At 30.2% G+C, this 23887-nt stretch overlaps 2 protein-coding genes across 6 annotated transcripts in view; one reads left to right on the forward strand and one right to left on the reverse strand.

Moving 5' to 3' along the window:
- The window catches only part of LOC143072882 (zinc transporter ZIP13-like), a 32174-nt gene extending 26106 nt beyond the window's left edge, over positions 1–6068 (reverse strand). The window contains exon 1 of the mRNA XM_076248019.1: positions 5658–6068. Within this exon, the coding sequence (XP_076104134.1) occupies positions 5658–5976 (319 nt within the window). The 5' untranslated portion in view covers positions 5977–6068. The remainder of the gene's footprint in view (positions 1–5657) is intronic.
- LOC143072881 (uncharacterized) overlaps positions 1–23887 on the forward strand; it is a 29409-nt gene that overhangs the window by 2820 nt on the left and 2702 nt on the right. Inside the window, exons 1-6 of one of the 5 annotated variants that reach the window (XM_076248017.1) lie at positions 2528–2680; positions 8320–8800; positions 9928–10194; positions 12004–12170; positions 15925–16127; positions 22380–22559. In XM_076248017.1, the coding sequence (XP_076104132.1) occupies positions 2627–2680; positions 8320–8800; positions 9928–10194; positions 12004–12170; positions 15925–16127; positions 22380–22559 (1352 nt within the window). In that variant the 5' untranslated portion in view covers positions 2528–2626. Of the gene's footprint in view, positions 1–2527; positions 2681–5105; positions 5378–6089; positions 6182–6368; positions 6559–8319; positions 8801–9927; positions 10195–12003; positions 12171–15924; positions 16128–22379; positions 22560–23887 lie in introns of those variants that run through there. The other 4 variants (XM_076248016.1, XM_076248018.1, XM_076248014.1 and 1 more) reach the window with 4 other exon arrangements.

Genomic DNA, 23887 nt, shown 5'->3' on the forward strand with positions numbered 1-23887 from the left:
ATTGTTTTATTGTGTGAACATTTTTATACATGTGCATCAGGCTCTATAGTCTGGATGTCTATGAGGGTGGTTATTTTGGGGTCATCACACTTGACTTTCACAGACAAACTTCAATCTTGATCTCAAATGTATTAATAATATATTTTTTTTTCAATAGGGATTCGTAAAAATAATTTGAACCTAAAAGGCGACGAAAGTATGCATTGTCTACCAGTACTAAGAAATAAAATTATACTAAAATGCACTTTGGTGAAAATTGTGTGTTTTGTTATTGCACCACTGTCCTAAGTTAAAGGAAAGGCTGAAATAAATAACCCTGTCACATACTTATGTCCCTTTCCCTGGCTATGAGCAAGTAATCAAGTGGTTGTCATAGTAGTGTGCAATAAGCACTTCATCATTTCAAGTGGTTTCCTTAAATCAAGCTGTTAGTTGTCCCTTTGAATTGTTTTACCTTCAGTGGCCTTAATAAACTATGAGGTATGTGTTTTGCTCATCATTGAAGGCCCTACAGTTACAATGTTTAACAGTTGTCTCATAATAAATTCTTATTTGACCCTTTTAACCAGATAAGCTTAAAATTCAGAACATATCAAAATCACCATATCTTTATCAAAGGTCCACAAGATAGTTTGTATAGTAATATTATCATCTATCTTTTATCCTCATTTACCTTGACTTTCCATTTTCTCAGGTTGGGTCAATCAACTTGATATAATTATATGTATAAAGTCTTTTATGTAAATGTGTTTGTTCTTTCTTTTGATGGTATTTAGTAATAAAGCTGTATGTTGACCTATAGGTGTTTTTGAAAAGAGTTGCTGGATTGCTGTCTCACTGATATATACCCCACATTTACTTTCATAGATAAAAGAAGATGTGGTATGAGTGTAAATGAGACAACTCTCAATACAAATCACAATTTTTAAATGTAACCTATTATAGGTCAAAGTATGGCCTTCAACACAGATCCTTGGCTCACACTGAACAGCAAGCTATAAAAGCCCCCAAAAATTACTTGTGTAAAACCTTTCAAACAGAAAAAGCAACAGTCTAGTTTGTATAAAAAAAAAACGAGGAACACTTATGAAACACATCAACAAACTACAACCACTGAACATCACGTTCCTGACTTAGGTTAGGTGCAAACAAATGCAGCAGGATTAAACATTTTAATAGGCGCCAACCTTCACCCTAACCAGAAACAATAGTGTAACATCACAACATAGAAAGACACGTACACTATCAAATATCAATTGAAATGGCTTTAAATATTCAATCATATAATTTTATTTTAAAAAAAAGAATATGTTTTCATGTTTCTCTAGTAGAGAACTAGCAAATTTCCATATTTAATGATTCTTATGAATCATGAAATATTGATCAAAACCCTATTTAGCATATATATAACAGTTCAATTGATATAAATTTTATGTACATGTACTTCATTTCAAGTTGATGTGACCACAAACTACTTTTAAATAACAAAACTTTGGCATTTCACTTCATAATGAACATGTGCACTTTAGTCTAAGGTTCAATTGTGGTGTGACCACACACTAGCCTAAAAGAAAACTTTAATCTACCTTAAACCAAAACATTTACCAGATTCAGGACAGACAGACAGATCTATGGATACACAGACTTGAAATCATGATGCCCATCTTCTAAAAGTACTATCATAAAACATTTTTGTTGCGACGATGTGGAAAATATATATTTAGTTTGCTCAGCAATAGAAACATTCTCATCTTTCCTAGACACTATGTTTTTTGGTTATGCAAACAATGTACAGGTCCGTAGCAAGGAATTTCCAAGGGGGGTTTATTTGGACTCACAAACTCGACTTTAACAGTCACAATTCGAACTGAACGTTGACTTTAACAGTGCTTATTTGTTTTCAAGGGGGGGTTCGTCCGAACCGCCCGAAACCCCCTGGCTACGGGTACGATGTAAAGTTTTGTCTGAATTCGCTTTATTTTAATATTCATCTTGAAGTCATGAATATTCCTTACCGGTAATTGTCATGAGTACACACAGAACATTTGTCTCTTCTATAAATATATTTAATACCAGAAATCCATTTCTATATTTATCCCCAGGTTTCCTGTGATCCATTAGTATATGAATTAAAATTAAAGTAAACATAATCATATCATGCCAATAAAATCATTGGTGAATTCTAGACCATGCAATATAATTTCAATTATAGATATTAGCCTTTGTTCAATTCAACAAGGAACAATTCACATCAGCCAATATTGAACATGGAAGTATATTATGTTACCTTTTAAGTTCATAAATAATTCTATTGATTTCTCACCAACAGAGTGACAAACAAGTACTCAAATATTAATGTCTCCATAGAAAAAAAAACTATGGAAAAACCATCAAACTATCTTCTGTTACAAATTATCCTATCCAGACATTGGGCTGGTTTTTTTTTAATCTACCCACCCAAAGTTTACAGAAGTTAAACACAGAACCAATTAATCAATTTGTGAGCATAATTTTCCATTAAATAATTAATGTGATTAGTAGCTGGTTCAGCTTATAAAAGAGCACCTGCTGGGAGATAGTTATCTTTTTATTAATGGAATGACCTTGTAATTTGGTGATATATCTAATGATGACTCTGCACAGTGAAGTACAGCAAGTGGAATCTTCTCTTTATATATCTGTAAGTCTACAATATGTTATAAATGTCTGTTGATTTTTAATTTTTCACTAGACTGGCTTAAAAGTCACTTTACTTTATAATAAAAGTATTATATTGTCAATACAATTCTTCCATGATCAATTAGACAAAAATTCAATTTTTAAATACACTGGCAAGTTTAATAAAGCTTCACTTATTGTACAAATGTTGTATAGAGTCAAATATCACAACATTAAAGACTGTATGTTGACATGTGGATATTTTTAGTTATTTGTGTGGTTGGGTCGTTGTTTCAATTATGACTTATACCCCACAACACCTTTTTTTATTATTAAAATCTGTAAAGAATTGGAATAGGATTGCATTTACAGGTATTTATATATGGCATTGATCAGATATTCCACAAAAAATGTTTTATCTGATTATGATATATGTCTAGTAGTATTGTCTACATGTTTTGTTTTTGCACACTATTAATTCTTATTTTTACAAGAAAGTCATAAACATATGACAATCAGGGGCAAACTTCTATCATATGATATATTATTCTTAAGCATCCACATTGAAAAAATCAGGTGCACATTACTGTCATATGACATATTTTAAAGTTTTCTCATTGAAATTTGGACAGCATACTTTAACAAATGACAAATAAAATATATGAATCATCGACTTTAGTTCCCACTTGGGCCATGTGGATACTTGTACTAAACTCTGGAATTGATTGATGTTGTCAAACCAATATGTTACTGAAAAAAATTCTGTCCTTACATGAAAAACATAAATCTTTTAGGTACATCTAATTATGCAAAGTTAAAATTCAAATCACTATTTTCATATACATTTTAGCTTGTAGATAGACTAACAAATCTTTTACTTTGGATGTTTTAGACTAGAAAAAAAAACATAATTCCACAACAGTGCTAATAAATGAGGAAAAAAAAGCTTGAGCCGAATAAAAATCAGGCCCACCTTTTGTGGGAAAAATTTGGTTGCTTATATAGGGAATCACTGAAGCATGACTGGAGTGGACCCTCCTTAGGTCAGTCAGTGGGCCCCCATTTACAAAAAGTTCTTAATCTGCTATTAATTTGACAAATAGTACACACTTAAGTTTTTAAAAGATTACAGTTGTGGAACTATTTGAATGTAGCTTAATTATACAACTATGAAATATAATATAAACTTCTACAGTTTTTTAGTTGCTTACTTATAAACATTGTAAAGTGAAAGTGTTAAGCAAAACCTATACCTTTAATGCAGGGATCTAGTAACTATGCAACACCATAGCAATATACAGTACACTCAAATATGTTCTATATAATCATAACATTAGTCTACCTTGACTTAAAGTAAGAGTAGACTACTAACTTTGCTATCATTCCTTTGCAATGAACCATTTAATGGGTTACAGTTTACAGCAATGATAAACAGAGGTTATGTCTTTTTCTGAGATGATTACACACCCCAGGAAATAGATATATATTCAAATCAATTTGTCTTTATAATTGCATTTTTCTTATTCTGATTACATAAGTATTGCCATGGTTATATGAAAGTAAAGAATTAGTACATGTACCTAAGTTCTTGACAAAAGGTCATATGAAGACACTTTTGGATATAAATCTAAGTAAATTCTACATAAAGATAAGATAAAACATGGCATGTTTTGATTGTTTGAAGGAATAAAATTTCACAGAGATCAAATATTAAAATCACTTTGTGGAGTATTATTTTCAGTTAAAATCAAATAAGGATAAAACAGCAGTGCCCGATCCAGGGGGCAAAGGATGGGGGAGGGAGTCTAGGGGTTGGAATCCCCTCCTTTTTTTTTTACGATCAATGTATTTGAATGGGGACATATGGTTGGAACCCCCCTTTACCCTTTTGAAAATGGCTCGATCCACCCTGAACAGAGACTAAATGAATTCCTAGTACCAAGGAGGTTATATTAGAAGGTATATTAGAAGGTCTAATATTATAATATAACCTTATTGCTAGTACATTGTAAAGGTTTCACAGTGATACACTGCTTTCATTTTATAATACCAATAAAATTTTGAAAAACTGGACTGAATCTTTGGAGATTTTATTTAACAATGTTTAAACTATTAAGGAATTATCAAGTGTTAATTTTTTTTTCAAATTAAACAAAAATTAATTTAAAAATGGCCTGAAGTCAGAAGTTGTCAAATGTAATATACCTAATCAAAGGTCATCATTTTTAACAATATAAGTCAAATACTTGTCTACCTGATTTTTTTTTATAAATTTAGAATAAAAAGTAACATTTAATTTGTACTTTCTTTAGTTTCTTGATATTTACAAAACAAAGCAGTGTATGTGTAGTAATAGTGCAATCACAGACTAACTAGTATATAAGCCAAAGCCATAAAATAGAGTCACAATGTTTGTACATCTTGTCTTAATTAGATCATATTCTGTGATGTGTGCCAAACTGTGTATTGGGATGATCATTCTGCACAACTAATGCACATGGATGCTAATGATGACCTTGGAATTACATTTTAAAATCATGTAACTGTAACTTGGGAAAGTTAATTAAGTGGGCTGATGTTTTGAAGGTGATATTAAAAGTGTTATCATTTGTTTATTCACACATTTGTATAAGTGTCATTGGAAAATTTCAAAATGACTATGGGATCTAAAATAAAAGCCTCAGAGAGTTTTCGTGAAGCTTGTTCACCCTATCTGTCAGTAAGTATTTATAATATATGTAACTGTATGAAAAAAATAATTTTTAATTTTTTAATCTAAGAATTTAAAGGGTTTCTCTTATGTTGTATTGAAGTTTAGTATAAAACAATTATAGTTATTAAAAATGTTTATTTGTCATTCTCTATTCATTCTTTGTACAATAAAAAACATGTAAGCAGAGTAAGATATTTTCCACATGATTTCACTCTATATAAGTCGCCCCATGTTCCAGATTGTTGGCATCTGTTAGTAATTTGATATCTCTGAGAGAGCAACTTACCTCCGTGTTTCAATGCAGGTCCAGCTTCAATCGGGATAATCAACAGAGGGAAAATGCCACTGAGACCAACGGCTATCGAACCACACACTGAAAAAATCCACACTTCAGACATATTTCGCTCCCCATCCATAATGTTGCTGTTACTGTTTGATCTTTCCTCGAAATTGTTTGCCACGTTTGATTCGGCAGATGTTGTCCTCGTGTTTCTACCGTTAGATTTGATATGTGGACTTTTAGCTCGATGTATCTCTCCATTTGACAGTCCTATCAGTATAAAACAGATAGTGAATGTTAACAAATATTGGGAGGTGACTGTCATTGTTTGTGTTCACATATTTATCTATCTCCGAATGATGAGTTGTTGACTGGGGAAATCCCATTCATAAATAGAATATCGAAAGTCCTCGGCTTTTTACCATTCACTGACGTTAACGTCCTTGACCTTTTTCATTAAATAAAGATCAGCTGTCTATAACGGATTGCACGTAAAGGTTTTGACATCAACTGGACAAAAAAATCATAAAGTATAACAATAATTTTAATTCTAAAACACGTATTGATGTCATTAGTACACTTTTTCAACAATGTCAATTCTAATTTAGTTCTTATATCAAAAGGTTAACTGATTGAAAATTATCAATTGAATTGTATTGGATAAGTTCAGAGGTGTTCCAAGATAATAGAAAATCTTTCTGCAGACGATTTTTAACAACATCCAGAATTTTTATCTTGTCAGTATGTTAAAATATTTTTGATAGGAGTGTATGATGTATATTAAAAACATTCAATTATGGATTTTGCAAGATCAACAATTTATGATGTTGATATTGATTCGGCCAGGACAAAGTTAGCACTTTCTAATTCACAACAGGATACTTTTGATCATTTCATTGTCATATCGGTTAGTAAATACTTTGAATTTTTTCTTTATTTTATATTGCTTGCATGACTCTTTTAACTGAAAAGTTTAATACAAAACACGACACATTTTAAAGTTTCAATTGTTTTTTTTAAAGCACAAACTATAGGTTGATGATATATTATTTAAAGGAAATTATTTAACAAACTATTATTATTTAATTTATAATATTGCAACACGAAGAATTTCATCTGTAAAACCTTGACAATTTTTATATTCGGTTTGAAAAACCTATATATTTTCCCCTAAACAGCTAGAGGGTTTATTTGTTAAGTAAGAACATGTATATGGGATCGTATACAAATTTAAATCTATGAATGTTTTATTGATAATATACTTTTTTTTATATATTTATATATAATTCTCATTATTAAGTTGTGTTCGTAATGATAATTTCATCAATTTGACCAAAAGAAATTTCACATCCAATCAATCCAGTGGCGGATCCAGAACTTTTCATAAGGGTGGGCCCTCTTAGTGATTCCCTATATAATCAACCAAATTTTGTTTGCTAAAGGGAGGGCCTGGCCCCCCAGGACCCCCTAGATCCGCCTATGCAATAATAGAAAATTTAGATACTTACCTCCCCCCCCAAAAAAAAAACCCACCAAAACATAACCAAAAAAAAAACCATACATTTAGGAATAACAAGTGTTAAATGTATACAATAAATTCTTATCTATAAAGCAGTAATATTGTGTTATCTTTGTATTAACATTTATTTGTTTATTAAAGAGCAAAAACATCTGTTCCTGCACATTTATATCTGTGGTTTAAAGTGTTATAAAATGTGTATTTCTGTAATGGTAATCAAGTACAATTTTAAGTTAAATATTGAGAACAAGTTTAATGTTGTATCATACATATACCTCATCAAGTATCAAAGTTAGTTGTCAGTCATTGGATAATTAGGCAAAATAAAATAGTATGTGTGGTTCCTTGTACAACTAAAAAAAGTTAGGGTAGGTGAGGTAGGGATTTTTTTTTATTTTTATGTCTTATATTTACCTTGAGTTTATGGGAGCAACATTCTGACTTTAACAGTGCTTAATGAAAAATGATAAAAAAATCTTTAGGGTAGGCTATTTTTAAGACTAAAAAGTAGGGTAGGTACATATGTAGGGTACCCGGTAACTGGAACCACACATATATTTTTATTTGGCCTTAGGGGTTCATGTCTTTAGATCTCTATATTGTGTTTTGTTTACTGTTGTTTGTCTCTTGGTAAGTGTTTAGGTTTTTTTGCCAGTAGAAAAAATTTCAATGTGTTTTCGACTTATGAGTTTGAACATGTGAAACTAATAATATTTTTGAAATAACATTATTATTGCCCTTTTTTGTTATAAAAGTTTTCCTTTATTCAACCTGGCCTAAAATCTTCACACACACAAAACAATGATTATTTGACCAAAACTGAATGTTAAGCTTAAATTATTAAAGCCTCATGACAGCACATTCCTATACATGCTTTTTTTTTTAAACACAACTTTTTATATAAAATATTAACAAATCCATGCACTGTGAACATATATTAAGTTTTTTAACATAAAGTGTTTCTGGTTTGAACTATCCCTTTTCTCTCAATTAATTATATATATAGTTTTGTACTATAAATATCAAAGAAACACACATGTTTGATTGATGGATGGTTGCTTTTATCAGTGCAAAAAAGAATATGTATCCTGACAAGCAAAAAATGTATGAAGGATGGATTATATAGTGATTTAATTTATTTTTTTTTAGTCATTAAAGATTCATCAGCTTCCAGAGAAACTGTTAATGAAAGTATTCTCTTACATAAAACACCAAGATTACGGAAAACTAGCAAGAGTCTGCAAAAAATGGCGAATGATTGTTTACAGCACACAGTTATGGAAAAATGTATCCCTACGGCCAGAATACGGTGGCCTCCATGTGAACAACATCGAAATTTTGATGCAGTTGATTGGCATTAGATTTGGAAACACTATGCAAACAATTGAACTCCCGAGTGAACTTATTACTGCTCCAGTACTACACGAGCTTTCGAACAAGTGTCCGATTTTAAAAAACATGACACTTGATTTTTCAAATGCTATGCAACTACATGATTTCAATGATTTGAATTCGTTTCCTTGCAATTTGAGAACCATGTGTATTTGTCTATCTGAAGTGATATTCTTAGAAGGTTTTATGAGAAGAATATACAGCTGTCTATCTTCTCTAGAGGTGTTGCATCTTATAGGTAATTATTTTTACACTTTCATATCAAATTATAATGTTAAAGTTGTTAGTAACCATAGAAACCAGTGGTAACATTCTTGCCTAACCTTCACTATCTTATTGTTTTTCACTTAAAGATAATCAATAAAAAGACCATCATTGGCTAATTTTCTCTCAATTAGGCTTCTAACTGCAGTAAGTGCACCCTGGCTTGAGAAATTGAAAGTGAATTGTTGAAAGCTTTGTAACGATATTATGCAATAAATTTTTACACAAACCGTCAATAATTAAACCTACAGCTTCCTTTTCATAGGATATTGGAGTCGATAAAAAGTTTTAGCATGTTTATATTTGAACATTTGAAGCATGGTTAACTAAACTTTGATACATTAAACTTTGATAATGATGTTAATAAAATCATCCTGTCAATATATAACTTGACTGGAAAATTAAATTTAGTATTACTATTTTTGTTTTAACGATTCTTTACAAATTAATTAATATAACACAGAATTTTATCGCTTATATATAAACTGAACATAACAAGATTAATTTTTTATATTCTTTTATATTGATTTGAATGTCACAGCTTCTCAAGGGATAAGCTTAAAAGGAAAAAAAATATTGAAATAATAAATACAAAGTAATGTGTGGTATACAATCAATGGTCAGCAACAAAACAATACAAAACAATAACTAGAGGGAAAAACAAAGTCTACGACAATACACAGTATCAACTTTATATGTCATACTCATACTACACTCTATACAAATTATGAAAAAGATTGAAGGAGATTATTAAAAATCTGCCAGAAACATCTAATTCCTAAATGACAAAAAAATAACCATATTGTGAAGGCAATAAATGATTCGGTTTGTGACTTTGAAATGCAAAGCATGAGGTGGTCAAACAAAAAGTTTACTTAAAATCTGTGCAAGAACTACCGTGTCTTTATTTTAGTGTACCATAAAATTTGATTTATTAACTATAAAGTCTAACTGTAAAAAGTTTCAATCAGATTTTTTGTTGTTTTAATTGACATTTTCATATTTTAATCGTATTAACATGCTGAGTTTTATATCTTTTTAACCTTAAATCTATAAGAATAAATTTTAAATGATATTGATGTTCTTAATTTAATATTGTAGGCACTTTCGAAATGTCAACTGAGGCTGAGGAGGACATCTATGAAGTTGTTAATATTGGGAAGATCAAATCACACACACCAAATTTAAAAGTTGTTAATTTATATGGTATTTCATTTATTGATGACTCTCACATTGAATTACTGACTTCCAACTGTATCCATCTAGAAACATTGGCCTTGAACTTCTGTCTGAGGGTCAAAGGTGCTTCATTCAAAACACTTCTCCAAAGATGTAAAAAGCTGAAATCTCTGCTGCTGCAACACACAGGTGGGTTTATATGACACTTTGTTAGTGAATACCAATGTTATAGCATTATCTTTAATGTGCCAACTGAGCTGATAGACATAAGTAGATGTGGTATGAGTGCCAATGAGACAACTCTCCATCCAAGTCACAATTTGTAAAAGTTAACCATTATAGGTCAAAGTAAGGTCTTAATACAGAGCCTTGGCTCACACCGAACAGCAAGCTATAAAAGGTCCATTATAGGTCAAAGTAAGGTCTTAATACAGAGCCTTGGCTCACACCGAACAGCAAGCTATAAAAGGTCCAAAAATTACGTTGTAAATCAATAGTTTAAGCTATATAAAAAACGAGAAAGGAGAAACACTTATGAACCACATCAACAAACGACAAAACATCATGTTCCTGAGTACATATTTAGAAGATTTTAATTAGCAATAAAATATATAAAGTTAAAACTTAAACCAAAAATACTAAATATAAGTGGTATGATTGTCAATGAGACAACTCTTCTCAAGAGACCAAATGACACAGAAATTAAAAACTATAGGTCCCCTTATTGCCTTCAACAATGAGCAAAGCCTATACTGCATAGTCGGCTATAAAAGGCCCTGAAAGGACAAAAAATTAAAGCAACCACTGACACAGTTTGTGACTTATTTTAAATCTTGACTTATGAAATCACCATAGGTACATTAAAAATGTAAAATAGATATCAGTTCAGGAAATCAATGCAACTCTTCCATACAAGCATGGACATCAGATCAAAAAGAATATTAAGGAAACAATAATAAATAATACTGTATTCGTGAATGCTAGAAGTAACATATAGTTAGAGCAATCAAAAGAACCTACAGTAACTACCATAGCTAATATAAAATCTAAGCTTTTTTATATTCTAAAAACACTTGTTATACATGTATTGTACATCTCTCACAATAAATTCATATTTTTAAAAAGTATGTTGTACATCAATGAGAATAGAATCAACTAATTACAAATAGATTGATTACCAGATGGTAACCAGGATAGATATTGCTGGAGTACTATTTTAAGTTTTAAGTACTTACATGTTATTTAACGATAACATTTATTAATGTTTCATGATTATATGTTTACTTTGGTACTTTCCATGGCAAGCCTCTCAAATTAAGCCAAGTTTATAGCTCTGACATTTAACGACTTCTTAATATTGCCTTTCTTCACATGACATCAGATAATGGTTTTTGAGCAATTAAGTTGTGGGGAAATTGTCCTATTATATAATTTAATTTTCATTTCAATTCATAATTTTTATTTTGTGAAATCATCCTAAGAGCACATAATAAATTATATTTTCTTTGTTGTTCCTAAGAGTTTATATATATATAAAAAAAACCACACACAATTATATACTGTTACCTAAAATATTTTCCCAATATCTTTTTCTATCAGCTATTTCATGACAACTTTGTAGAATTAATTTTAATGTTTTTTATACATTATAGTGTATTCGTATATATTTTTTTTCAAACATAACATAAAAGCAATGATTTATTTTGCCATTTTCTACTGGAAAATTTACTTCTGAAAGAATACCTACTTTAATATGAACTTCATTCAGTAGATACTTTATTTTAACATTTCACAAAGTATGCTTTTCTCATAATGCATCTGACATCCTTACTAAATCCATTGGAGGTGTTCTGATTGACATTGATTCTGAGAAAATAGTTTATTTTTCAGTTGAATTTGTCTTTTTACTTTAGAAATTGTGAGTACTCTTAGATCAGTACTTTGTGTCTTTCATGTAACTGATAGATGTTATTTTCAAAGTTCCAATATTTTTTGTAGGGGTTGAAGATGAGCATATGAAAAATGCACCATGGGAATCATCTGTTGTGACAGAACTTGATTTGACATCAACAGAACTTTCAAAGGAATGCTTAGAAAATATTTTGCTTCGTATTCCAAGCTTTACCTATCTGGGACTTGGATACTGTGAATTCTTTACTGATAGGGTAAGTTTTACATCTATACAACAGCAATCAATCAGTAGGAGGATGAAAATGATTCTTGAATATATATTTCAAAAGTAATAAGTATATAGTCTAGATGAAACAGATAACACAAGTAAATAACATGACTTGCTCAGTTGAGTTTAGGTTCAAATCTTTTATGAACACATTTTTCATCAGAACACTTCTGAATCCATTGGAGATTATCCTGACACATGCATAATTGTACCATCTGCATTCAAATCAGTACTACATATTTTTTATATTTAATGGAAGATCAATAATGTGCAAAACAAATAACAAAGGACCAAGAATTGAGCCTTGTGGTAAACCAAAAATTTATCACATTAACTTTTTAGCTTATAAAGGTTTAGCATCTGAGAGATTTTGACACACAGGTTTAACGAGAAGTTAACGATGAAACAAAAAATATAAGCCATGTCACATAAGAACACAATTGGTATACCCTAATGTTAGATTTATGAATAAAATTTTCTTCATATGACAGTTTCTTCATTGGCAAGTACACTTACAGTGAACTAATCTTTTTTATTATTCAGTTGTGATTCAAGCTTTCCTAAAACTAGATAATTATAATAATATCAACCACTATACATGCCTGTGACACATTCTGTGTCATTTTATTCCCAATATTAACATTAATGAAGAAACCAATACATATTATATCATAATGTTTCTTTTATTGGTCATTCGGGGAATGGTAGATCTTTGATAGGTAAAATCTATTTACAACTTTATTAAGACAAGGGGTGATTTAGTATAAACACCTGTCAATTGTTGAACTCTGAATGAATGCTTACTTTTATATATGCGTCTTTTTTTTATGTCATTTACATCCACACGTCTCCTTCTGTTCATGTTTGATATTGACTTAAATTGTTATTTCTCTTATTCAATATATGACTTTTACAAGATTTATATAGAATATAAGACCCATAATATATTTATAAGACCCATACCATACTACTGGACTTTTCTACTTTCACAAAAAAAAAAAAAACTTTAAAGAAGTTTGGTACTTTTAGTAGAAAATTATTTTTGAATTTAACCTATTTTTAACCGGATTTTTGTGACAAAAATGTCGGTTATTGATTTGGGGATGTACGGCGGGCGGCCGGGCGGGCAGTCGGGCGGGCGGGCGGGCGGCAATCAAATGTTGTCCGTGCATTAACTCATGAACCGTTCAACCAAAGCTTTTAAAATTTTAATATGTTGTTACTGACAACTAAATGAAGGTCAAGTTCAATAATGGCGATTTTGACTTTTACCGTTCAGGAGTTATGGTTCTTGAAAGATTGAAAAATGAAGTTTCCAGTCGTGTCCGTGCATTTACGCATGAACTGTTCTACCAAAGCTTCCCAAATTTTAATATGTTGTTTAATACTGATGACAAAATGGAGGTCAAGTTTAATAATGACGATTTTGACTTTTACCGTTCAGGAGTTATGGTTCTTGAAAGATTGAAAAATGGAGTTTCCAGTCGTGCCCGTGAATTTACGCATGAACTGTTCTACCAAAGCTTCCCAAATTTTAATATGTTGTTACTGATGACAAAATAGAGGTCAACTTCAATAAAGACGATTTTGACTTTTACCGTTCAGGAGTTATGGTTCTTGAAAGATTGAAAAATGGTGTTTCCAGTCGTGTCCGTGCATTTTCTCATGAACCATTCAACCAAAGCTTTTGAAATTTTTATATGTTGTTACTGATGGCAAAATAGAGGTCAAGTTCAATAATGACGATTTTGACTTTTACCGTTCAGGAGTTATGGTTCTTGAAAGATTGTAAAATGGCGTTTCCATTCAAGTTGTTGCATTTACTCATGAACCATTTAATCTAAGCTTTTCAAATTTTAATATGTTGATACTGATGACAAAATGGAGGTCAAATTTGATATTGACGATTTTCACTTTCACCATTCATCAGTAATGGTTCTTGTGATATTGCCAGGACACAAATAAATATTAATAAATCCGGTTTGCTGTCGTTGTGACAGCCTCTTGTCTTGCTTGACTTTATCCCATACAAGTAAATCTATTTCTGATGTAAGAAAATCTCCAATATTGATTTAGTTGATAGAGGAGGAAGGGCTGTTGAATTTTTAAAAGACACCAAAAAAAAAAAACTTGCAATAAGCATAGATATGAAGAAATAAGAAAAAAAAAACACTATTTGTGGATGTGCATAAAGTAATATAAACCTGGCCCAGGGGCTTATCTATCCATTTTAAATGGGGGGGTTCCAACTATAAGTTCCCATTCAAATGCATGGGGGGGGGGGGTTCCAACTATAAGTTCCAATTCAAATGCATTGATCGTCCAAAAAAAAGGATGGGTTACAACTTTCAGTCCCAATTAAAATGAATTGATCGTCCAAAAAAGGGGGATCCAACCCCCCAGGACCCCCATTTTTTCACCTGGATCCACCACTGCTGGTCTTACATTTATAAAGTGGAGATGATCAAAATAAATTTCTCCAAATTAGAATTGTAAGCCAAGGAAATATTTTGCTAGTTCACTGTGACTCACAATTTAATTTCAATATAAACTCAAAATTAGCCTCTCCTTGTTGCTATTCTATAGACATATTTGTCCAGCAAAACTAAATCACCAATAGCACCTTCATCATGGCTAATCAATTTTTGGTTTCTTTCAATTTATTTGATTAAGGTCAAATGTATATGAATGGAGTGATGTGATGTCTTGTAACATAATCAGCCTGTCTGTAACCGTACAATAAAATGTACTGAATAAAGATATTATCATAGAGACCACTGGTAGTTATCGAGAAAAAAGTCTATATATAGTAATTAATCTGTTTATTGATTGCAGGAGAGCTTCTTTTATATCCTGGATTTCTGACAGTCTCAAATTAATTTCTCCTTAGAAATATAATGACTGTATGGGTTTTTATTCAATTATAGGGATTTCTTTTGTATATGTTTCTCTTTTGATCTCATTCATTACCAATACTTTTCAAGGAACTTTACTTTAGTTAATGTTATTCTCATTGGTGCTTTCAAGTTCGATACTCTTAACTTAAGAAACTTTGTTTTAAATAATAAACAACCATTCTTTTTTCTCATCCTGTACAAAGCGTTAGTTAATGAAATTGTTTTTAAAATTTCTTTGAAAAATGATGATAAAAGAATGACACTGTCAGTCACTGTCTGCTGTTTTTGTATGTGTGTTTTTTATAGAGCAATTTGGTTAGAAATATTATTAATTCCGATGAATAATTTCCACAATCAGGGTAAAGATGGCCTCTATTAAAATTGTCGCAATTTTATAGTTGCTCTTATGTTGCTGATCATTTTTGCAATTTTGTGTTTAAACAAGTTACTAAAGATTTTTATGTAGCGTAAACTTATAAAACCCAGTATAAATCTAAATTTAAGGAGTAGTGCTCCAAAAATTGTAATGAAACTTTCAGAGTAGATCAATCTTGTCACGCTGATAATTTTTTCAATTTATACTTTTAACCTTACTCCAATAGTTTTCATGATAACAGCTAAAACTGTAAAATGAATATTTCAGGGGAAGTATCTCTGAAACAGACAGATTTTTTTCAAAATGTTTATAGAAGCTACATCTTGTCATGCCGATCCTTTTCACAATCAACACTTTCAAAATTGCTGTCATGATCAGTGAACAGTCTAGAATAAAAATTTAAAGTCACTATTCTAATTATATTGAAAGAATTATCAACAGAAAAAGAGTTAAAAAATCTTTTGCAGATATTAGAGGCACTGGTACAAAGAGGAAAATTGAATCAGCTCAAGGCTATTGATATAAGCTACACAAATGCCTTGTCAGAAAACACCATTTACAAACTCATCCAGAAACATGGGGGACAACTAACTGGATTGATGCTGAGTGGAAAACCAAAACTAACAGAGAACTTTTGGTTGAATGTCATACCATTGCTAAAGAATATACAGTAAGTTAATTGAATTCAAAACCAAAGCTTGAATCAGGCCATTCCTGTTTAAATGGTTCTACACGTGTAATTTTTGGGGCCCATTATAGCTGCTGTTAGGTGTGAGCCAAGGTTTTGCGTTGGATACTATACTTTGACCTATAATGGTTTACTTTTACAAATTGTGACTTGGATGGAGAGTTGTCTCATTGGCACTCACAACACCCCTTGTAATATGCATTCATTGGATTTCCTGTTTAAACTTTTTCACATTTTGTCATGTGATTTTGATAACTGACTAGGCGGTACAGATTTTGCTCATTGTTAAAGGCCAAGCAGTGACCAAATGTCATTTGGACTTTAGTAGATAGTTATCACATCGGTAATAGTACCACATCTCCTTATTTTTATAGTCACTGCAGACATGATCAATTTTCTGACAGATTAGTTTTCTCACTTTATCAGAGATAATGACATTCAAAGCAGGTGTATACAGAAATTGATAATAAACAAGAGGCGATCGATCAGTGCTAGGTATAAGCGTACTTTCAGTATTTTAAGAACTTCTGGTACATAAAATGCACTAGTGCATTACTTCTTCACACTTTAAAAGTGTAGTTATTTCATCAGAAATGATACCCTAGAGTCTTTTTTTTTTTTTTAGGAAAGATGCACTATTATGCTAGCTCATATGTTTATTTTCTATACACAAGTACTTTGCTGTACTTTTATATAAATAATTAATTACATGAAAACATAAAAAAATAATCTATAATTGATTGTTAGAATACAAAGAAACCATGAATCAATTTCTGGATAGTTTGTTCAGTGCACTTCTTGTTTTTATATCGAGAAGTGCCTTTAAAGTAAGAAAACAGGTGTTCAAACCAGCTTTTGTTTCTTTAGAACTAAAGTACAATATGTAATGGTAAAGTGACTGAAGAAAGCTGTTTTATCTGAACAAGATTTATTTCAATATCCTAAAATGTGATAGTTCAAGATACATGTACACAAAAATTAAACAAAAGTTCCAAGAAAGAGGACCTTAATTATTAATTAGGGTGGTTTGTTATTTCAATAAGCATTAACACAGATTTCTCTCATAAAAAAGCATTTTTTTCTCTTAGTTTTCATTAAATATTAATTTTTTCAGAGACAAGTGCCTGTGTTTTTGTTCTAAAGGACATTTTTTATGATTTCTTTCATCAAAATTTTGTCTAAAATGTTCATACCTGCCAACTTTTCATAGTGCAAATGGGGGTTTTACATGCAAGATGGCTCTCATAGTTCTACAAAACCTTCAAGTTTGCATTTTAATATATTTGTTGGTTTTGTTTGGCTTCTTTATACTCTCATAAGCCTAAAGCCATTGTAAAATTCATTATTTTGTTTAAAATTGTGTACATTAAATTGCTCTTTCAAAATTTCCATTTGGGAGTCTCAATGGGGGAAATCCCCTGCAAATAGTGACAGTTGGCAGGACATTATGCTACATTTTCCCTGAGTTTTTTTTTTTAGGAACTAAACTCATGACCAGTTGTAGGAAAATTGATGGACACATATGCTGTGTCTTATGTAATTTTTCTTTCAATGTTAAGATATGAACAGAGAAGGTAATATAGTTGATCACACCTGATAAGAGATACTAATAGATTAAAGGACAGTTAAAAGCAGGTGTTTACAGAAGTTTAGGTAGCCAAACAGTCCAGAATGGTCACTGGGTCACATAAGTTTATCATGTCAATCTATTTCTGGTGTACTTATGTTTTTTAAAGCAAGGACATTAATGTGAAAATCAAATTATATGGTAGCCAATTACAAGCCACAGAATCAGTTGGAATACCCAATGTTTTCCCTTTTTCCCTTAATCATAAGCAAAACCTTTACTAGGGAATAGTGTTTGATTCTATGAAAAAAAGTGACTTTTATGCGTTATACATTGACAAGTTTTGAGATAAGTATAAATAAACTCATCATAGATACCAGGACTAAATTTTGTATATACACCAGACGCGCGTTTCATCTACAAAAGACGAATACATTGTTGTATCAATAATGCAATAAAACTGCTTTAGCAATAGTGCAATAAAATTGCTATTTCAATAATGCAATAAAGCTTTTGGTCTGCCATAAAGGAAGATTAGTGGGATATTAAAAGGAAGTATTGAAAATATTTACTAAAAAGCCCTGATGGAATAAAAGTATTACCAGTCATAAAATGTTATTAGCTTACTAGACCACACTTTCATGAAGCTATTATTGAGGAAAGTACTAATGAAATAATAAAGCCAACACAACCCATTCAATAATTTAGCAAGTGATATTACAGGCCTATTCTAAAGCTAGATTATTGATTTATCATCATAAAACATTAGCAGTGTAATCTACCAAGCTTATGAGCTTGAGAAATTAACCCTAATAATATTACTTGGTACTTAGTACTCTGGAGGGGATAGAACGGATATAAGATTTATTGGGAGAGTAAGAAATAAATCTAGTCAGGAGATTTCAGTTGTCAATGTGACCAGCTGCAAGAAAAACATAGAAACAATTATTATTTATTCTTGTAGGATTAGTGTATGATATAATTATTCCTAAGAGAGAAGTAATGCTTGTTTGAAAAAGCTTGAGTTAATATTGAAGCTTTTATTATTATCCTCAAGATATTTCCCTGTCAAAATCCCAATTTATTTCAGTAGACACCTTTAAGGATGTCTCAGGCTAGGCTTTTTCAATTACTATCATGGGGTCAGTTAATTTTTTTTTTTTAAATGATCAAAATTTCATGACAGACAGACTGACAGACTCAGAGGGTAGATGAACAAATGCAAGATACTAGTAGACAACCGCAGTCCATCTTCATTGGCTTTATATGCCAGGCTAGTTTAAAAAGAAATAAACAGCCATATGAAATTCTAATGCAATTATTTTGTAACAGTTGTTTTGATTGGATTACAGCAAGTGTAAAATTCTATATCTCCTTGTCTGTAACTAAGGAAGCCGACATTTTGAATTTCGGAATGTTTTGACATGTTATTTCTACAATAATAAACAAAAAACTCACTTGTTGCGCCTAAAAATCTTCTTTTTATCAAATTTTATTACATTCTGAAGCGACACAGAAGCCAGAAAAAGCCCGGTGTTTATGTTTGACGGCGGAAGCATACCTATGACGTCACGTAGTGTAGGGACCAAAGAAGATAACATCTTTTCGCGGAGTTTTCTTTAATGAAGATTTTACACTGAAATTATGATTGCAATTTAATTATGAACTTGTTTTGCATTAGAATAGAGATAACTGTATTGTATTTGAAGCTTTTCGGACGTCCATCGGTAGTTTTACTGTCGCAAATACCCGTTTACCTGTCTCCGCTCCGCGTCGCCAGGTAAACTAAATTTGCGACAGTAAAACTACCGATGGACGTCCTTACAGCTTCAAATACAATACAGTTATCTCTTAATTGACATAGTAAAAATAATTGATTTGTGTGAGAGCGTGAAAAATATTATCAATTCCAAATGCAAAAATCCTGTTTAGAATTGCGATCATGGCTTTCATGTATTGACATGATTTGTATGTTATATAAGTCTGATCAGTATAGTACAAAACAATCAGTCATATGATGAGAATTGAACACACTTTCACCACTTAAGTTATTTGTAGCAACATAATTGATCAATTAATGTTCTGTTATTGGAAAACAGAAACTTGTGTATTGGCTGAAATTGGTTATTGATTCAGTTATACAATTTTAACTTTCTGATAATAAAAAATAACAATGTTGAATGTTAGTTTCAACATGATGTTTGTTTTACAGAAATAACATGATATTATCGGATTTTTTCATAAATACCTTCCACAAAATTGATTTACTCTTTATTTGGTTTTAGGATTTTTTTTAAAGACTTTTAATGGACACAGATAACTCTATTTTCTATAAATATCATTCAAATAACAAGCACTAACCAAAGGAACTTTTCTGTAATCATTTTTTATATTTATTGTGAAAACTAATTATTTTTTGCCTTATTTTTCCTTTCCTGATTTAAGCTTCTTCTGATATTTTCATGAATTTGCCATTTTAATTATAAAAAATTATAAAAAATAATCATTAGTAAAGGTTTATCATTGCATCAAGTCAGGATAATAGTAATAAAATTAAAACAAATCCTGGCAATAACTTCAAAAATTGACATCCTGAATGTGTGAAAAGTGTGGTAAATGTTGGATAACTTTTCTTGTTTCCTGTTAAAATGATTTGTTGTTTGTCCTACAGCTAAACTTTCACTTCCTTTTATATCTATAAATGTCAAGGTCTTATAATTTTTTCAATATATCTATAAATGTCAAGGTCTTATAATTTTTTTAATATATCTATAAATGTCAAGGTGTTATAATTTTTTCAATATATCTATAAATGTCAAGGTGTTATAATTTTTTCAATATCCTTGACCAAGGGTAAATAGCTTGATTTAATAACATAAAAACAAATGAAAAAATTAGTAAAGAACACTTCTTTTCTCATAAGTGTCAAAAATCACTTTATTAGCCTTTTGTAACTTTTTCAGCCTTTCGTTTACAAATTTAATATCTTTTAGAAGTAATATATTGCTTTGTATGTATAACATGCAATTGATCAATTTAATAATGTATGAGATCTGCATATAAGTGACAGACAACAATATTGATTATCAAAACGTACCAATAAAAGGAAAAAGATAAATAAAGATTGATAACAGTTTTAGGCGAACTTTGTAGAAATTCCAATTAAAAAAAGATTTATAGTTAATATCAGACTTTTTATGTAAAACTTTAAATGTCATAACAATATTGCTGACAGATAATTAAATTCTCATATGTTGCAAGAATCACTTTAAACTGCAATTTTTATTCATTTACATGTTATTAAAAATTAATATCGAAAACAATCAAATTTACAATCTAATATCTATAGTCAAGTATTTTATAGATCTTCATTTTATAATTAGAAGAAGGATGAATCAAAAAAGATTGTTGTTTTTTTATCATAACAGTACTCTAGTTGTGGTCTTTGCCTGTTTTTTTACTACCATTTAGTGGGTTTTTTTCGCGAGGTGTAAATTTTCACTTATTTTCGCAGATAGAACAAAATCGTCAAAATAAATTCCGCCAATTGAAAAGTTTACATGCAAAGGTATTGATAAAAGTTTTGAATCCACCAAAATAATAACCGCCAAAATATTTTATATACCCTTTTCAATGAAAATCGCGAAATTTTACACCCGCGAAAATAACCTGCTATACAGTATTAAATCATTCACATGTTAATTACCCAACAAGCAAAAAGTAAAATAACAAAAATACCGAACTCTTAGGAAAATTCTTAACGGAATGTCCTTAAGCAAATGGCAAAATCAAAAGCTCAAACACATCAAACGAATGGATAACAACTGTCATATTCCTGACTTGGTACAGGCAAAGGAGTATGTTCGGTAAGGTCCTAAAATGGCCCCCTTTTTTAGCGTAAATTTCAAATTCGGATTTATTGACCAATATCACACTAAATTATAGCTAATACAGTGACTAGGTAGGAAATAAGCCATTTTGTTGAAAATTTTACATTTCTGCGTTTCATTATGACGTCACAAGTTGTACTCATATTGGTTTTTACGAAAAAATCAATGAAAATGTGTAAATTTTGATAGATTATGGGACAGGAAACATAGAGCGCATACGTCGACAACAAAGATCTTTTAAAATAATGTTTGTGGAGACATTTTACATGTCTCATTTAAAACTTAGATTTGTCGACGCCTGCGCTTTATGTTTCCTGGTCCTTAATTTGGTTGAAATCCAGCAGATTTTGTCAAATTTTACCAAAGTCCCTTATCTTGACCTTTTTTGGATGTAAAAATCAACGTGTTAGAATTAAACTTTGACAAAAATAGTTCTGTTTAACTTTCTCACATATGTCTTTAAATAAACTTAAAACATTTATTGTCTTATAACTATGAACTTTATAATTGGGGCCAAATATGGCCCATACCGAACTTACTCCTTTAACAATCTATATTCTCATGTAATGATCTTTATGTTATGATTGAAAAAAAGATCAGAGTCTTTGAAGAAGAAAAAATGTTGATGATGATACATTTGTATAAATGATACTTTTATTGTAACTGAAGATTTAATCCATAAATTATTTAATTATCTTAGTCAAACCTGGGGGAATACATTTGAAAATAGTGACATTCAATACAGATTTTAATCATTTCCTGTTTTTCTACTTTTAGAATTTGTGTCCTTGGAACAGCTAATGGATGGTTTCTAAAGATCCAAAGTCGTGTTCATATTGATCAGATTATTGAAGCATTTGCACAAAACTGCCCAAAAATGTTGAGATGTGAAATTCAGTGGGATCCTGATACAATCAGATTCAGCGATAAGAGCAGTAAATTTATAGATCATATACGGTAGGTCATGAAAATACAGAAAGGAGTTAGTTACTTTAGACAAGATATGGAAATTTCTGTGTCATTTGTTCTCTTGTGTAAAGTTGTCTCATTGGCAATTTAATATACCACATCTTATTTTTATAAGTAATTTAATATAAGAGTGTAATCTCTGAAAGGTCTTGCCTGCTTTACCGACCATAATTAATTGTATTTTGAAAGTCTAAGGATAAATGTAAAAACAAGAGTTTTACTACATTGTTTTACAAATATTTCATAAACTCAACTATATCTATGGTCCATTGTTGAGTATAAATGGAGTCAAGGTCAGATAAACCCAGCCATGTATACACACTAAAAAAAAATTACTTAGTAATTTTTCTTTACTCATTTTGAGTAATTCTATTACTTACATATTTACTAACTATTACTTACAATTACTTACTTTTACTTAGTTTTACTAAATATTCTGAAGGAATTACTTGAAATTACTTAATTTATTTTTTTACTTGATTTAAGTAATCCAAATAGTTTTAAGTAAAAATTGATTACTTGAATTTAGTAAAACTATTTCAAAAATTACTTAGTAATTTATTTTTACTTAAATGCAGTAAATGATTTACTAAAATTACTTCTGATTACTTGAAAAAAAAAAATACTATTCATTACTAGGTAGGATTAGATAAATTACTAAAAATGATTACTTTATTATTTTACTCTATATATTTAAAACTTTTACAACTTCTATTATATATAATGATAATTGCTTTCTATGAAGTTTGACTCCATAATTTAACAATTTCAACAATATGTGGGTTTAAGTCTGAAAATTGCATAACTTTGGATAACAATTTTTTTTTAAAGAGGCAATTATTCCAACTTGGAAATATTTTTAATTATATGGAATTTACATAATTTCCTGTGCTTGAAAATTTTCATAAATTTCATGTATATTCTGTATTCTAATGTTCAGTGTGGCACTTAACACTTTCTATTTCAAAGTAGATAACACATTTTCAATAGAACAATGTACTGTGCTGCGCACAATACTATCTATACAAAATACATTGTATGGAAAGTATTATGCAATGCTTAAAAATAATAATGCAGAATAAACATGGAATTTTAAGCACAAGAAATCATGCAAATTACATAATTAAAAATAATTCCAAATTGAAAAAATAGCCTGTTTTTAGATAAAACTTCGAAATGCTTAAAACATTGGATCGGAATTACTTAGTATTACTTATAATTACTAGTCATTACTTAACCTATTTTCATTTCAAAATATCCTTAAATTATTATTATCTATTTTTAATATAATTTTATAATGTCAAATAACATGATTT

This window comes from Mytilus galloprovincialis, chromosome 4, assembly GCF_965363235.1.
Source record: "Mytilus galloprovincialis chromosome 4, xbMytGall1.hap1.1, whole genome shotgun sequence".
In the NCBI taxonomy this organism is placed as follows: domain Eukaryota; kingdom Metazoa; phylum Mollusca; class Bivalvia; order Mytilida; family Mytilidae; genus Mytilus; species Mytilus galloprovincialis.